This window comes from Talpa europaea, assembly GCF_964194135.1.
Source record: "Talpa europaea genome assembly, chromosome: 12".
NCBI classification, from domain to species: domain Eukaryota; kingdom Metazoa; phylum Chordata; class Mammalia; order Eulipotyphla; family Talpidae; genus Talpa; species Talpa europaea.
In genome coordinates this window covers 77743064-77760838 of record NC_140079.1, presented here as the reverse complement: position 1 = coordinate 77760838, position 17775 = coordinate 77743064, and the positions used below count along the sequence as shown (strand labels likewise).

At 52.4% G+C, this 17775-nt stretch overlaps 1 protein-coding gene across 1 annotated transcript in view; it reads right to left on the bottom strand.

The window, feature by feature from the left end:
* The window catches only part of CASTOR2 (cytosolic arginine sensor for mTORC1 subunit 2), a gene marked incomplete at both ends in the record, with an annotated part of 38830 nt that extends 21642 nt beyond the window's left edge, over positions 1-17188 (bottom strand). Inside the window, one exon of the mRNA XM_084251033.1 lies at positions 17076-17188. Within this exon, the coding sequence (XP_084107159.1) occupies positions 17076-17188 (113 nt within the window). The remainder of the gene's footprint in view (positions 1-17075) is intronic.
* Positions 17189-17775: the final 587 nt, after the last annotated feature.

Sequence of the window (17775 nt, the reverse complement as noted above, 5' to 3'; positions counted from 1 at the left end):
CTGGCCAGGGAGCTGACCCAAATGGTGCAGCACTCTCCTGTCTCGCCCACTACTCCCCTCAGCAGTGGATTTCAGTAGATCCGCCTGTTCTGCTCCCCATTCTGGTGAATTCTCTCACCCCCTGCACCTCTGGCCTAGACCCCAGTTCTTGTATGCCTAAATAAAAAAAATATAAATCTTTTTTTAAAAAAAGGACCTAAAGAACAACAACAAAAAGGACCTGAAATAAATGAGTAATGCTTCAAAAATAGGTAGAATCACATATAGACAAAGGAGTAGACCAGTAGCAGGAGAGGAGTGTTGACTTAGAATGGGGAGTGGGGGAACTTCTGGACCCTGGAACTTGAGTCTAGCCTGGGTGCTGGCCCTGGCATGTGGTCAGTCATGGGAGTTCACCGAACATGCCCTGTGCTTGGTGCTGTCCCAGGCTGCGCAGTGACGAAGGTGCATCTTGCTTTTCTCCTGGTCTTCCCTGGGCCTCGTCACAGCACACTTGCCTTAGTCACTATGTGATCGGCTTGGAGGTGGCCACGTAACTCACAGTGGGCAGCCAGGGTCCCCGGGAGAAAGATTTGAGGGGGCAGAGGTGTTGAGGACGCCATCTGAAGACGAATGAGAAGGAAGGTGTCTCAAGGACCCCTTGATTCAGTGCCCAGTGGTTGTCCTGAGCACTTAGGGTTGAGGCAAGAAATGCTTTCAAAGAGATAAAATCTATGCTGGGATCACTGTTCTTGAAGATATTTTTTTTAAATGCAAAACTTTGTTTTTAAACAGTACTATGTACAGGTTCTGGGTACACAATTTGGCTAGTTCTGATAAACATGCAAGCACCACCCCAGGCAGGACACCACAGTCCCATCACCACAGAAGTTCCTGTCCCTTTCTGCCCACCCTGCTCTGCTTTCTGTCATCACAGAGCCAGGCTGCCTTGAATGCCTTGCTTCTTCAGCTCACTGTGCTGTTTTTGAGGTCCACTTGTTTTATGTAAAGGGTAGGGTTTTTAAATGCTGACTATATACATTTATACAAAGTATCTTAAAATATACCACAATATTTATTTGTTCTTTCTCCTGCTGATGACATTTAGTTGTTTCCAGTTTGGGGCTATTATGAATAAAGCGTCTATGAACATCCTTAGTTAAAAAAAAAAAATCCTCCTGGCCAGCTTCCTATGCCCCAAATTCCCGTAATTCCACAAAGGCAGCTCAGGCTTGCCCCGCAGGACGCCTTTGCTCACCTGCACACGCCTGAGCCAGGCTGAGCCTCGCCCTCTCCGTGGGGTGGTCCTGTGGTCACAGGCTGGGGCACCCCCTGCTGAGGATAAATTCCCCCTGAGATGGGGAAGGGGCCCTGCTGGTGTGGGGCCCAGCAAACAAGCACGCGGAGCATTCAGTTTGCCTATCAGGGAAACCAGGGAGGTTTGGGTGGAGAGCAGTGGGACACCCTTGGATGGGGCACCCAGAAGGGGCTAAGGGAGGGGCTCAGAAGCTGAGGCAGCGCCCCGGCTGGGAAAGCTCGAGGGAGCCCAAAAGGAAGACCCCCCCAACTCGTAGTTGAATTGTCTAGAGTCATGGGAATGTCAAATATGTTCTACACTTTGTAATACGATGTTGAGTGGAAAAAGCAAGCCCCAGAGGACACACGGCCAGATGTCCTTGTCACAGATACACATGGACATGCCATTTATAAAAGTCAAGGGAAAGTCAGACATGGGTAGGTGGCAGTTACCAGCCATGCCACGGTTGCTGATAGGGGATGGCGATCCAAACTGATAGCAAAGTAAGTGAGAGCAGTAAGTTTATCACCAACCAAGGATTGTAATGAATCGAACCTGTGCACATGAGGTCCACTGAAAAAAAGGCTTCGAAATGACTGGGTGGAGGTGACAACAGATGGGGTTTGTGTTTGGCAGCTCACTTGGCTGCTGGGAGGACAGACATTCCTGCCTCTCGCCGATGATGGTGCCGCTTGCTATCTGTACCGCCCGCTGCTCCTGTGCCATCACTGTGCCCAAAGAGGGGGCACCCGTGGATGCTGGGGTGGGCAGGACTTAGAAAGGGATGCCTGTGAATCTGGCCATGTCAGAGGGGCCTTGTGCCCCTCCACTTGGAGGCCTGGAAGGATGAGGAGTGCCAAGAGGAGTCATGTCCAGCTCTACTGCCCCCCAAGACAGGGAGTTAGACAGACAACGCTTGTGTTTCTGAAGGGTCCCAGGGGCAGGAAACAAGGGGGTGGGAGGGAAGATGGGGGCAGGACTTCAATAAGAAAGAGCTAGGACTATCTGAGCAGGGGTTACAGCTCAAAAGCCTGCCAGGGGCAGGCAGCTGAGACAGACGGGCAAGAAGCAGGAATAGAACACACTTTGCATATTAAACACACAGGAACATTCTTCACTTGCACCAAGAAACATGTGGTTCTCTGAGTCAATTTGTCTTTCTTGCAAACTTCTGGGAAGGCATAGTAAAGATATTTTTTCCTGTACTCAAGAATAGGCCAATAAAAGCAGGGTGACGAAAGGGTGCAGCACCTGACCTCAAATGTGAGGGGATGTCCAGGAGGGGGAGAGGAGGCTCCCTCCCTGCTGAAACAGGGGCAGCTGCCTCTCAGCACTGATAATCGGTTGCCATGTGGGCCCTGGGTTGCAAGATCTTCCAAATTTTCAAGAAAAGATGGAAATCCAGATTTTTGTCTTTCCCTCAATGTTTAAATGTTGGTGTAATTTTTAAAAAACACACTGGGCGGGCCAAAGAAAACATGTCTGGTCTACAAATACCTCATTTTCCCTTCCTAGACACCTAAAAGATCTCAAAAATCTGGGGTTTAGGGGTAGTCAATCTGTGGGATGGTGAGGGGTGTCTGTGTGTGACCACTGTAGGTTCAGAGCCTGGACTCGGAGGTGCACAAATCAAAAAGGGGCTGCAGGACTCCTCAGAGGCCCGGGCTACCTCCGGGTGCCTCCAGGAACAGGGGAAGCAAAACATAAATCAGAAAAAGTGGAAGTGGCCGGCGACCATTTGCCAGCTCTGGACACTTCTGGGAGTCTCAGTGGTTTGCGCTTCCTACTGGCCTGAACCCTAACTCTTTGTGGCCTGGTACTGGGGCAGCAGCACCTCCAAGTTCAGGCTGTCCAGCCCTGCCCACACAGAACAACTTTCAGCTGGGAGTTAGGAAGGAAGGAGCACAGCCGCCACTCCTTGCCCCTCGCCCTGCAGGTTGGGTGACCCTGGGCAGCTCCTGGGCTTCCCTGTGCCCCGCCCCACATCACAACACACGGCTGCTGTGGCCGTTTTAAGGGGCTGCTGTCTGTGCATCACGATTCCAGGGACCCAGCACCGGGTTTGCTGGGGGTGCAGATGGACAGTGTTGGAGGGTTTGGGGCTCAGAAAGGCAGGTTATTGAGAAGCAGCTTGAGGAAGAGATAAATGTGAGTGCTTGGGATTTCAATATGAAGTCCCCAATGCCAGAATGCAGCCAATTCTTGCCAGTTCAGCCAGCCTGAGTGCATCCACACCCCACCCCACCCCACCGCTTCGTCTGTAGGCCACAGAACAGACCCCTAGACTCTTTCAAGGGATGGCAAGTATGACCAGGGGTGACCCTAGTCCTCCCATCCCTGCATTAGGAGAGCCACTGCCAACATGAACCTGGTGTTCTCTCACTGAGCCCAAATAAACCATCTAGAACTATCCTGGGGAACTTCCTGGAGTGATAGAAATGGTCTACACCCGTTTTGTCCAGTGGGGTAGTCCCTACCACCTGTGGCTATGAAACACTTTGAAATGTAGCCAGTGTGGCTGAGGAGCTGAATTTTTCATTTGATTTGACTTTAATTAATGTAAATTTAAATAATCACATGTGGTGAGAGGCAGCAGATTTGCAGAGCATGGTTCTAGAACTTTACAAGACTCCACTCACTTGAACGCAAATAGCCTCCCCTGAAACAAAGCCCGTGTACCCACCCTGTCCTGCAGCTCCAGGTCTCGGGGGCCATCAGCACTGGACCACTCCAGGCTTGGATTCCAGGCTCCACAATGTGGGAACCTCACTGAGGTCCTCAGTAGATGTGAGCTGCTAACATGAGGCAGGGTCCCCAGCTGGGTGCTCACATTACCACTACTTTCCCAGGAAAGTCCCCTTGGAGCTTGTTTGGCAAACGGGGTAAGATGCTTAGCATCACCGACAGGAGCACTTTAACGGGTCAAGCTCATGCCTGGAAGAAAGGGCAGGAAAACCGCTACGGTGCCTGCTGACAGCCTGACCCACTCACCTTTCTCTTCACCCTCCATTAGCAAGATGGGCACACTGAGCGGGGACAGTCTTGTCAGTGAGGGCTGGGGTGGTGTGGGGGACACAAAGGGTTCTTTACCCTTTGCTTAGCCAGGGCTGCCTGAGCTAAGAATCAAAGACTGCTCCCCAGGTTGGGAGTCTAGCTACAGTGGAAACACCCCTGCACACCCCAGCTCTAGCTGTTACGTTACCCCATACATGGGATAAAGGTGGCCTCCAGTCCCTGGTGTCAAGACTGGGGCCTAAAAACCACAGACACCCTGGCCTGGTCAGCTCCGCACAAGCCAAGCTTCCTACTGGAAGCACCTTGGGGACGGTTCAGCAGTTGACTGGCCCTGCCCTGCAGTAAGGAGGTCTAGGCCCTGAGGGCCTTGCATGGGCTCTGGGCCAAATATTTCACTTATATTAAAATTCTCCCTTGGCTGTGGCCAATATCCCCAGGGCCACATGTGATTTGCCAAATCAGTGAGATGGATAAAGTGAGAGAGACAGGAGCAATAGGAAACAAGAAAGTAATCAGAACATAACCTAAAAATGCAGCTCTCATAGCTGGCCAAGTCAGTAGCTTCACCCCACCTTGCAGATGAAGACACTGAGGCTTGCAAGGGCCAACATCCTGCCAAAAGCTGACATGTGGAGACTGTGTGGTGTGTGGCGGGTGAGGGAGGAAGGTCAGTAGACTGTCTGGGCCTCTGGGCTGCCAAGGTCCTCTCTGCCCACGCAGAATGTGGGTGACCTCAGGGGTAAACATCGTTGGCAGTTGCCAGGAGCCTCTCAAGAACCTTCTGAGGGTCAAAGGGGCCAGCAGCTGCCCACTCACCGCCCTAGGCAAGAAAGTGTTTTTATGGGGTCTAGGACAGTTGTAAAGTCCATGCTCCAGCTGGCCTGCAGGCCCTGAGAGGGTGCTGCTCGGGCCCAGCAGGTCCCAGAGCCTGGAGCCTCCCAATCAGTTAAGCTCAGCAGGAGGTGGGGATGTCTGGGGTGTGGGAATCGAAATAATTCCCAGCATACCTGGGCCTGGGAGTGGGGCTGAGCGTGCTCTGAGAGGCCCTGAAGCGCCAGTCCATCTGAGAGGGAAAACCAAGCCCCAAGTCTAGCCCTGGCACCAGCACGGGCCACTGCCATTTGGGCCAAACCTTCCAGGCTACATCTAACATGACTGCCTTGTCTTATATCACTGACCTCCTCTTACAGATGTAGACCACAGAGCGCAGAGCTGGGCACCACACTAGGGTGGTGGGAGTATCTGGGCAAAGCCATGTCCTAGAAAGGGACACTACAGGGGTAGGGGCAGCAAAAACAAAGAGTGAGAAAAGGCAGGGAGGGGCTTGGAGCTGAGGGTGCACTCACCTGGATTCCATCCCCATACTGTGCACACAGGTGCAGGGCAGAATGTGATTTCTGCACAAATCAAAGCTGCCCTCCTGCCGACAAAGAGGGACTGGAGAGGACAAGACTCTCTTCCTGAGGGTCCTGGGGTCAGGTGAGGGGGCAATGAACAGCTTGCTCACATGGCTAGTAAGTGGTAGAATTTGGATTAAAAACACATTTTTTTTTGACTATTACACACATATCCCCTGAGAAATGGTTTTCAGCATAAGCTCTTCTAGTTGGAGTTAATAGCAGGAATGAGCAGTCAGGCAAGGTGAGAGGACCGAGAGTAGGGGAGATGGCCTGAACCTCATCACTTTGCTCCATGTCCTCCATGTGACCTGTGGCAGGTCTGAGCAGTGGCTTCCCATCAGCAACCTCTCCTTTGTATAAAGCACATGCTGAGAGCCCCAGAGCAGCTGGCACATAGTAGGCCCACAGGGAAGGTCAACCCAGATTAAGCTTTGTTTGTTCTCAGTCCCTCCTATCAGTCCCTGCATCAGTGACTTTTGAGCTCTGAAGGAAAAAGGGTGAACTTTGAGAACAAATCCTAGCCACTGCCTTTCCTACTGAAGGAGGTAAAGAACTGTGGGGTGGGGAGGCGATATAAAGGCCTGAGGCCTTGAGGTAGAGAGGAAAGTCCAGGTGAGTGGCCAGGAGGCCCAGCCTGGTTTCAGTGTAGAGCCTGACTAGAAGGAATATTAACCCACCTTGAAAATAAGCTTGGGGTGTGGAGCCTCCACAGGAGAGGGAGGACAGGTCTTGCCCTCCCTCCCTGCCAACATCTCATCAGGGTCTGCGGGTGTGGTCACCCATGCCTACTTTTCCTCCCAGAACCCACCAGTCCAGCAATGACCAAGCAGGACGGGTGAGAAACAGGAGGTACACGCAGCAGTCCCTGAAGGCCCCAAGGGCCACCAGATGCCTCACAGCCTTACCTCTACCCCAGGGGTGCCAGGTCAGGTCACACCCAGTTCCCACAAGCTGGGCACCTGGACTATGGCGGGGGCCTACGATGGGCCAGATGCTTGATCCAAGCTATCATTTCCTCATAGGCCTGTTTGCCCATAGGGAAATAAGTCTCCCAGAGTGGCCCTAACTCTGCTCACCCAGAGGTAAGGTTGATGAGCTAAGCAAGTCTGGTGGCTTAAGAACATGGACCCTGCAACCAGAGGTCTTGGGTTCAGCTACCTACTCCTCATGTATGGCAGATGGTGCAGCTACCATGAAAATAAGCCCAGGAGGTTCCTCACAGTGTTAAACATGGCGTTAGGTGACCCAGCAATTCCACTGCTAGGTACATGCCCTTGAGAAATGAAGACACACATTCACGCAACACTTACACAGCTGTTCACACCAGTATTACTCATAACCAAAATATGGAAACAATCCACATGTCCACCAGTGAGTGAATAAAATGTGGTCTGTCCAAACAAGGAATATTAATCAGCCATAAAAAGGAATGGAGTACAGATATACAGAATACAAGGTGAACCTTGAAAACATTATGCTCGGTGGAAAGTCACAAAGACCACATATCATATGGCTCCATTTACATGAAATGTTGAGAAGAGGCAAGTCCATAGGGACAGGAAGTAGGTTAGGGTTGCCAGGGGCTGAGGGAGGGGTGGGGAACATGGAATGCATGCTGATAGGTATGGTTTCTTTTTGGGAAAATGTTTTGGAATTAGTGGCAGTGGTTGCGCAACTCTGTGAATATGCTGGAACTACTGAATTGTACATCTTAAAGGGGTGAATTATATGGCATGTGATTTATATCTTGATGAAACTCTTACATTCCCTACTCTTGATTTCATGGTGTTTTTTTTTTTTGTGCAAGGTAATGAACCATTTAGTGCCTCAGTTTCCTTATCTGTAAAGGGGGGCCAGTATTTGTTCTACATGATAAGGATTATGAGCATTAAGCGAGTTAATATACCAAATGCTCAGAGCAGCTGTCTCGTGGGGTACTGGGCTGACTGCCACCATGATGCCCCGGCTCACTACCCTCCAATTGGCCAGGCTCTTACTCTTACTAGGATTTTTGTAAAATATGCAAAATATAAAATTTACCACCATAAGCATTTCTAAGTGTACAATTCCGTGGTGTTAAGCAGTCACGCTGTTGCACCCTCCATCTCGAGGACCCCTCCTACCTTGCAAAACCGAAACTATACTGAACCCACAACCTCCCACTGGTGCGTGCCCCCCACTCCCATGAACCCACAACCTCCCATTGGTGCGTGCCCTCCACTCTGTTTTCTCTGTGAATATGACGACTCTAGGTACCTCAGTTAAGTGGAATCATATGGTGACTGGCTTATTTCATAGAAGCATAATGTCCTCAAGGTTCATCCATGTTGTGTCATGAATGACTTTCCTTTTTATCCTGATCATATTCTGGCTGCATGCACCCCATTTTGCTGTCCAATCTGGCAAAACACAAGAGTTGCTTCCACCTTTTTAACTGTTATAACACTGCTATGAATAGGGGTGGACAGGCAAGACCCCAAGTTTTTAAGCACAGAACTTGGAGGTCAGAAAAAGTCCAGCATGTGCCACAGCCACGTGCTGCACAGCCACGTTCTGGCCAACGACAGATGATGGCGGCCCCTCAGTGTAGCTTAGGTGGGTGGTAGCTATACCACCCAGGTTTGTGGAATTGCACCCCATGATGTTTGCATGATGACAAAATCACCTAATGATGCGTTTCTCATAAGATATCCCAGCATTGCATGCCTGCCTGTATTCATGGCAAGACAAGTGTGAGGCATCTGGAGCTGAGTTTCCTTTCAGAAGTTTTATTTAATATACTTGCAATAAATCAAGTGGCTAAAGGTTTGAATGAACCATCAGCTGCTGGAGATCTCAGTGGGCCTGTCAGCCTGTGCCAGGAGTAGCACCAGGCCACTGTGGAGGACCCACCCACTGGCCTTGGTAGAACTCCAGCACATTGGGACTCGGCAATTTTACTTAGGGTGGTTCCTCATACCAGAGGTCTGTTATGAGCAAAGAAAAGAAAACAAAAAACTTGCCAGGCCTGTACAGACCCAGAAGAAAGCAATTCAGTACTCTACAGCTATCACTCTTGATCTGGTTCTGAGGTCTGGACATGCACTTGGGGTAAGGATGAACCCTCCCAACCTATACCCGGAAGCATAGGTAATCTCAGGAAATCACCCACCAAAACCCAGGGTGGCTTCCTGGAGGAGGTGATGCTCTAGGCTTAAGGACTTTCAAAAGCTGCCGTTGGACTAAAGCTAAGGAGCTCACATATTCTGGTTTTCCGTTATTTGGGGTTATTACTTCTTGTGCTATCTCTTATTCTCAAGTATCCCCATCTGGATGATAAATGACATAGTCACTGACTGTATTAGTTATCCATTGCATAAGACCTTACCCCAAAACTTAGTAGTTTGTATTTCTTAGTTCCTATGGGTTAAGCATTTGGGCACAGCTGAATTGGGCATTTCTGGCTCAGGATCTCTTATGAGGTCATAGTCAAGATGCATGGGGTGGGGCTGCCTGGGGTAGGGAGATCTGGTTTCAAGGTGGCTCATTCACTGGGCTGGCTGTTGGCAGGAGGCCTCACTCAGTCCCTTTCCATTGTGGGTATCTCCACAGGGCTGCTTGACAGCCTCACAACATGGCAGCTGGCTTCCCAGAGTAAGGAAGGTGTGTGTGTGTGTGTGTGTGTGTGTGTGTGTGTGTGTGTGTGTGTGTGTGTGAGAGAGAGAGAGAGAGAGAGAGAGAGAGAGAGAGAGAACACAGGCAGAAGCAGTGCCTTAGCCTTGAAGAGAGAGAGAAAGCACACAGGCAGAAGCTATGTCTTAGCCTTCAACACTCAAGGCATTGCATCTGTCATATTTTACTCCCTAGAAGAAAGGAGTAAAATGAAGACCCCCTCCCAAGTTCCCATTTAAAGGAGGGGGAAGCTCTAGCTTTTAAAGGGACGCATCAAAGAAAGAATTTGGGATATTTAAAAACTACCAGTTACTCTAAAAATAGGGCAAGTGTGGTGTAGAGATGGATGAGCCCTGAGAGAACAGAAGTCAGATCAAGGAACAGTCTGAGCAGGGGGCAGTCTGAGCAGGAGGGCAGTCTGAGCAGGGTGCTGCGCGAGGCAGGAATGTGGTGAGGGATGCAGAGAGAACCATGCCACCGCCCCCTGCACCAGTCTCTAGTCTCTAATGTGGCCATGTGGCCCCCACTCAGCCCTTGTACTACCAGTTGTCCCCTCCCTCTGGGCCTTGGGGCTTCTCACTCTGGTGGGAACACACCTTTCCTTCCTTCTGGACACAAGCGTCTTTTGTGTTTCCCATGCCCCCTCTCACTCCCCATAGCTGGTGCATGCTGCTGGGCTTCTGCACAAATAAACACACCAGTGTGCATCAAACCCAGGCTGTGGTCACACCAGCCTCAGGTCACATCTGGCACTCTGCACACCCTTCTCTTTCCAGCCTCCAGGCTTTAGCTATTTCTCCTGCCCAGTGGGCTTGGGCTGTGCTAACCCCAGGAGGCACTGCCTTGGAGGCAGACGGAAGGTAGGGAACCTGCATGGATAACTGAAGGAAGAGATGAGGGGGACTGGGAATGTAGCAGGGGCAGTGGGCACAGGCAAGGAGGGGTGGGCCATGCTGAGCAGTTGGATGTGGGGCAGGCCAAGAACAGCCCTGGGCTTCCATACTTGGTGCTTAGGAGCTGGCGTAGAGCCAGGCCCTTCCTTGGGGGCAGCAGCAGGTCACGGTTACCCTGGGGGAGGGGTGAGATGAGAAATTATTCTGGGGCTCATCCTGTACCCTTTTTACCTGTACACCTCCCCATTTGTGCCCACCCTCTCCTGCTCTCTGCCCACTTTGGCACCGCCACCTCCAGACTCAGTTCAAATGCTGCCACCTCCTCCAGGAAGCCTTACTCACTTGCATCTCTGGGGTCCTAGGCTGCCCCTTTCAGAGGTCCTTAAATGACCAGAGTCCTGAGCTGGGTTTCCAGAATCTTTACTTCCTAAAATCAGAGTAACTGTATATGTGTGTAAGGAGCCTTAAAACCATGGGCTTTTCAAACTCTGCTCCCACAGACTGGCTTTACCAACTCAACCAGGGCATTTTCTCTCTCAGTGAACACTTAACTGGAGCTCACAGAGGACCAGGAGAATGCAAAGCGTCTCCTGTATTCCTCACAATAGCCCAGGCAGTAGGCATGAGCACGGTCCCTGCTTTAGTGGTAAGAAACTTACAATACAGAGGTCAAGTAACTTGCCCAAGGTCACACGGCCAGGATGTAGCCATGTTGGTGTTCATGGATGGTGCTGTCCCACGGTCTAACTCCCTGCCAGTCTGTCTTTCCCTGGATTGCAATCGAATGGAGGCCCCAGACCAATGCACTTTGGAGAACTATGAAGACTTTGGATTTTTGCAATTTTAAGCTTTTCTCCTGCAAATGCCTCTTCAGTCTTCAGCGCTCATTCTGGCTTGCTGGTAAGAGTTTCCACAGGCAGCAGCACCAATGAATGAGTGCAGGAATGAGAAGACCTGCAGACAGCAGATGAATGAGAAGACCTGCAGACAGCAGATCCGGTGTAGGTGGGTATGGGGTTTCTGTGGGCAAACGCTCCCTGCTTACTCACCTGTGTGTTTTCTGGCCAATCACATGAGATGTGAGCATTTCGTGGCCAGAGTGTTGCAACTTCCTGCCCCATGAACACAGTTCAAGCTAAGGACCTTGCCCAGGTGCCACTGCTGTGGCCTTTCTGCTAAGTGATAGGAAATCCAAACCAGTGTGCTTTTAGGCTTGGCTGATGGTCATGCGGACAAGCCAGGGTTCTATGGCCAGGGTTCAAATCCTGCCACTTGGGTGCTTAAGTTCTTCACTTTCCTTATCTGTAAAGCGGGGGCAACACACCCTCAACTTTAGAGGGTTTCTGTGAGGATTAAATGAGCTAATAGAAGCACAGTGCTTGGAACAATGCCCGGAGTGTAGTAAACGCTTTAGAAGTGTAGGCTAGTGTGGCTGTCATCATTGATTTTTACTGTATACTTAGTAATTGTTCCCAGCTTTGCCTTATAGGGTCACGGAGAACAAATCCAAGCCCCAGAAAAGTTGCACTAGAATACGTGAGCAGACCCTTTGCCCAGCTGGGCTGAACATCCTCAGTCCCCCAACTAGTTTCCAGGGCGCTGAGACCCTCTCAGCCTTGCCTGACTGTACAGGGGTGGTCCAGGCCACTATAAGGTCTGAGGATGTCCTGGTAGTACAGAGCACAGGTTTCAGCAGGGTCAGGGCCAGCTAGCCAGATCCCATGTAGATCTGGGAGCTACACAGCCCAGCCACTCTGTGGGCTCTTAGTGGTGGTGTGGGGGAAGAAACCTTTGTGCTTCTCACACCCCAGTCAGCTTCCAGGCAGGTCAATCATGGGACTGAGAACTTCCATCACACCAGGCACACACTGCCAGGCCCTCAACCCGCAGCCACGAGCCTTGCAGCTCCCAGTGGCCACAGACCTGAGGGGGCAGGCCCCAGCCGTAGCTGTGAATCCTGACTGGTTCATGATGATCCAGGCTGCAGTGGTGAGCCTTGACTGGTCTGTGATGGTCTCATTCCCTGTGCCAGTGATTGGTGGAGGCATGCTCAGTTCTGCTCAATCAGATGAGGAGGTCCATATAGGAGGGGGTGTGTTCCTGGGAAGGTTTCTCAGAGACAACCTGGTGGCAAGTCTTTTCCCTTCACTGGGTTTCCTCCTGATTAGAAGGCACCACCCAACCCCCATTACACAGTGAGCCCCACCGTCAAGCCAAAGGTGGCCACATAAAAAGACCCGAAGACCAGGCTCCTCGATGGCATCATCAAGCCTTAACCAAGCCTGAAGCAGGTAGGCACAAAGTCTTACCACCCAAAGTTCAAACTTCTCCTGCGCAGGCTAGCTAAGTGATGGCTTTGGTTATTTGGCCAAAGCAGCTGCTATTCGCAGGTCACACTTCATCTTCTTGAGATTAAGTCCAACGTAGCAGAAGGATGGGTCTGAGCTCAGCTGTGCATTCAGGGAAGACTTCCTGGAGATGGGGTTAAAATGGAATCTAAAAGAACAAGCAGGAGGATAAAGGGGTAGGGCAAGGGGTAACATTCCAGGCAGACAAAACAAAGGACTGAGGTTGGAGACACCCTAGGGTGTGGGGGGAAGAGGCATGCAAGCATGAGAGTGCTAGAATTAATCTTTGTAGCTGGGGGCCATGAAAGATAAGGCTGGAGAGAGGTGGGTGGGCCACAGATGGCCCTAAGGCAGGTCACAGAACTTCAGGTTTAGCACAGGATGGACAGAAAACACTGTGGCTAACTTTGATTTGCTCTCCCAGGGTCTAGCCCTTCGGCTGTGCCTGGAATAAGTGCACTGAGTCTTCAGGCCCCCCTATTCCAGCCAAGCCCTGAAGAACAAGAAAGACAAAGGGCAGAGGTGCTGGGCCTTGCTGCTCAAGGTGTGATTCTGCCTGTCTCTTCCAGCCCTCAGGGCACTCATAAGAGACTATCTGAAATCTGGGTCACTCTGTGCATGAGTTGGACATCCATCAAACAGGCAGTTACTAAGTCACTACACTCTGCCTACAAAGCAGAGTGCTAAGCACTGTGGAGAAGGGATCTGGTTCAAATCCCAATTCTGTTTCCTCCCAGCTGTGCGACCTTGAATAAGCCATTTTACGTCTCCAAACCTATTTAGTATCTTCACCTCTTTATAATAGATGGTGAAATAAATGGCAGCACTTATTATCTCTGGTACCATAGGGGTGGTGGGGAGTAAGAAGATGCAAAAAAGCTTCCTGAGAGTAGTTAGTAACGTAGGTGGGAGAACAAGACAAGCAAACAATATGCTGTAATAGACAGAAGTTGGGATGTGATGAAAGGTTCAGGGGAGGGAGCCTCTGTGCTGGGCTGTGAGAAGTCGAAAGTCTAGAGAGGTGATGAGGGACAAGCATTCCTGGTGGAAGCAAAGGTGGGTAGAAGAAAAACAGAACACTTAGAGTTTCCATGCTGTGCTCCTAAAGTTTTCAGAACACAGAATGTTGCAACCAGAAAGATTCTGGACATAACTGTTGGATGCAGGCATCATTCGCAACCTGTAATAGCAAAGTTCTGTGCTTAAAACAGAAAGATGCAGATTATCTATCACTTACTGTGTGACCTTGAGCAAGTCACCTAGCCTTTGGGCCTCTGATTTCTCTGTAAAGCAGGAATAATACCTAATTTGCAGAGTTGTACCAGCCTATGTACAGGATCTGGGGAGGAGAATCCCCTTTACCACTGAGCTAATTCCTATTTTATTTTATTATTTTTTTAAGATTCATTTATCTATGCATATTCATTAATCTATGCGGTGCAGGCCAGAGGTGTGGAGGGTCGGGTGGGGGTGGGAGGATTCACCAGAGACAAGAGTGGGGAGCAGAACAGGTGAATCTACTGAAATACACTGCTGAGGGGAGCAGCGGGTGAGACAGGAGAGGTCTGCTGCACCATGTGGGTCACCTCCCTGGCAGGAATTGAAATTGTGCTGCAGTGGCTGCGGATTGCTTCATAGTGCTGAGACTTAACCCCTTGCAGGGGGCCCCCCTAATTCCTATTTTAAGACCCTAAGATCCAGTGCCACCTCCTGCAGGAAGCTTCCTAGGCTTCCCCAGAAGTCCCCCGTTCCTGACTGCACCCTGTTGTATTGTGATAACCTCTTTTCTTCTCTCTCACCAGATTCTGGACTTCAAAGAGGGAGGTTATGTTAGCATCTCGTAGAGCCAGCTGCACCATCACAGAGTGGAGACTCATGCTACCCCCTCCCCAAGCCTCTAACCCCAGGTAGACAGGAGAGGGAGGATATGACTAAGTCTGCTGGGGGTGGAGAGAAGAGGGTGTTCAGAAAACTTGGTGGAGGGTCCAGGCAGAGATGGAAGATGTGCAAGAACCAAGCACAGAGGTGTGGAAGGAGGGATGAAGTGATTGGGGGACCCTAGAGTATTAGCCAGAAAGTAGCAGGGATCTGAGGATTCTGAGTGCAGATCCCAAAAGGCCTCCAAATGCCATGCTAAGGATCTGACCCTATAGGGGGTGACTAAAAAACTGTCCACAAGAGCACAGATCCTTGGGGGTTGAGACACTAGTTGAGGCTCTGCTGAAGTTGGAGGGGGTGGAGTGGAGAAAACAGGAGGCTATGGGCCACCACTTGGGGGCAGGTATACTGGAAGAATCAAAAAGGACCAAAAGTTCTACCTGGATAAGGGAGTATTGCAAATAGCTTCAAGAGAGCCACACCCCGGGCTGGGACCCTTTCCACTTGCTAAAAAGCCATTTTCCACAATCATCCCATGTGAGACACACAGAGCAGTTTCATGAAAACCAGCGGGCCGAGAGTTGCTGTCTTCATTTTACAGCCAGACATAGTGACAGCCGGAGAAAGAAAGGGACCTGCATGGCCACTGAGGCAACAGGAGGCCATAACCACCCAAAGCTGGTATCTTGGCCCCTGAGTGAGCACCGGGAGGCAGCCATATGACAAATGTGCTCAGCACCTTCTGCAGTCAGACCTAGGAGACACGGAGATAACCTTTGACCTCTGAGTCATCTTGAGACTGGACTGGTCACCTGGATCTCAGACCAGCTACCTCCTGCAGGAGGGAAAAGAGGACCCATTGAGGGGCAGGTATTCCCTGTCACAAGGCAGGCCCCAATGCCTATCTTAAGTCCTCCAAATTGGACTCTAAGGTGGGGGGTCCGTCCCTACACAAAAGGGATAGGGGCAGAGGGAGTCCACCCTTTGCTGCCTTTCAAAGAAGCCCCCAGTGTCCCCTCCTCTTAACACCCAGGCCCAGCACAGCCGCAGCCTGAGTCATCATCCCCTTTGAATGGTGGCCAGCTAGGGGGGCTGCCTGGGAACCAGGGCCAAGGGTTGGAAAAACAAGGGGGTTTTCTCTTAACTTCCAGTCCTGGAACCTCAAGACTGGCAAGGGGGTGGGGGGCAGAGGGCAGGCAGATTGAGGAATGGGAGGGGGTCAACAGTCAGAGGGGGCTTTGTGGTGGGTAGGGGTAGGTGGGGAATCTGAACTGGTGGCTTTTGTTTTCAAATGATCTGTTTAATAATTGCCTTAGCAATCAAAGAGGCAAGGCTGGGGCGCCAGGGGAGGACTTCAACTCTCCATACCCCACCGATCAGCAGCCGGAGAAGAAAGTAAACAAGATGCCACCGGCAGATTTCGCTCCATCTCGCAAACAATGGCGGGACTGAGCTCCCGGCTCAGACACACACATCAAAGTGAGATTTCCAGGCAAGAACTTTAACAGGCAGATAAGCGGCTAGGATTGAATGATTTCCCTGCATCCCTGGAGCTCTCTGGGGTTCAGCGCCTAAGGGGGGCAGCTGGGGGGAGGGGGCGTTGGACATTAACCTTGACCTGTAATTTATTCATTCATTTTGCAGCCACGGATAATCTCCCCGCGAAGAACCCAACCAGCAACAACTTCATCATCCCTTCCCACAGTCACAATGGTGGACAAACAAGGGATTTAAGTTACAGCGGCCAGCTCCTACTCACACTCCACTGGGCTAGGGCTGCTAAGACAAAAAAACACCCTAATCCATGCACCCACCGGGGCTCACAAAGTCAGATCCTGACCTGGCAGTGGAAAATCCAACTTGGTTTTTCTTTCTTTCTTTCTTTCTTTTTTAACCTCCCAAGGCCTTCAACTATTTTTCCCCCTGCAGCATCCAAGCCCAGCCTCAAGGCAGAGCCATAAACATGCCTGCTCCTCCCCCTTCCACGGTTCGGCAAAACACCGCCCCCCCCACCTTCCCAGACCCTGGGAGAAAGAACCACCTAGCGCCTCACCCGCAGCCCCCTCCTGCCCTCCCCCAGCTCCCCCCGCCGCCGTTCGCAGTCCTCGCAGGCACCTTGAGATAAACATCCACTAATGATTTTATGATTTTCGGCTCTGGGGAGCCGCGCTCAGCAGAATCCCTCCCCCCGCCCCGGCGACGGGGGCCGGCCCAACCGAGGGGATGGGGGATGGGGGGGTGCTAGTTTGTTTTTTCCACTGCCGCGTCCCCACACCTGTTTTTCATTCATTCATTCGTTCGTTCATTCATTCACAGGCTCATCACCGCAGCCTCTCTGGTCCTCGGGGTTTCGGGGACGAGATGGGAGGGAGGCGGCTGACATGGGGGAGACAGCGGCGGGGGGTGCCTCGGGGGGTCGCGATGGAAGAACCCCGCTCGCTCGGAGGCAGGCTGGCTGGCTTTGTCATAAACAAGGCGAGCGGCGGCGCTGGCCGGTGGGGCGGGGGCGCTCCCGGGAGCTCGAAGTTGTTTTCCGAGCCGCGGCGGCGGGGACGGCCGCCCGGGTGCGCCTCTTTGTCTCTCCCCGGCCGGCGTCGCGTCCCCGCGCGCTCACCTGGTCTTGGAGGACAGGAAGGCAAGTTTGATGAGGCCGTAGGTGAAGAGCGGGATACTCTCCTTGGCGACGCTGGCAACTTGCAGCCGGTGCTCCAGGATGTGGAGTTCCATCGTCCGCCCGCGCGCCGCGGCGGCTCATCGGCGGGGGGCGAGCCGCGGCCCCCGCCCCCTGCGCGCCCAGCCGGCACCGAGCGCCGCGGGCGGCCGGCCGGGGGACCGGGAGCTCGGCGCCGGGCGGGCCGGGGCTGACAAAGGGGAGGCCCGCCAAGTCGCGAGGGGCCGCGGGCGGCGGGCTGGCGGCGGGCGAGGGCGGCAGCGCTGGCGGAGCAGCGGCGCGCGGCGCCCGGCGCGGAGAGCAGCTGGTGTTCGCTTGTAACAAACAACTTGCCACTCAAACCTCGGCCCGCTGAGCATGCGCGGCCGCCGCGGGGCGTGCCGGGAGTTGTAGTCGCGCTGCGCCGGGCGCCGCCGGCTGCTGATGTCAGGGGCTGCGCCCGGGGCCGGCTCGGTGCTCGGGAAACGCCGGGACGCGGGTGCCGTAGGGACACCGGGGGGCCACAGGGTAGAAGCGGGGGCCGTTTCAAGCCAGCCCGAGCCGAGGTGCAGGGTCGGGCCCGCAGGACTCGGGACTAGGCACTTTGGGGGGTAAAGCGAGTCAGTAATACCGGTCCTGGAGGAGGCCCCAGTCCGGGATGGGG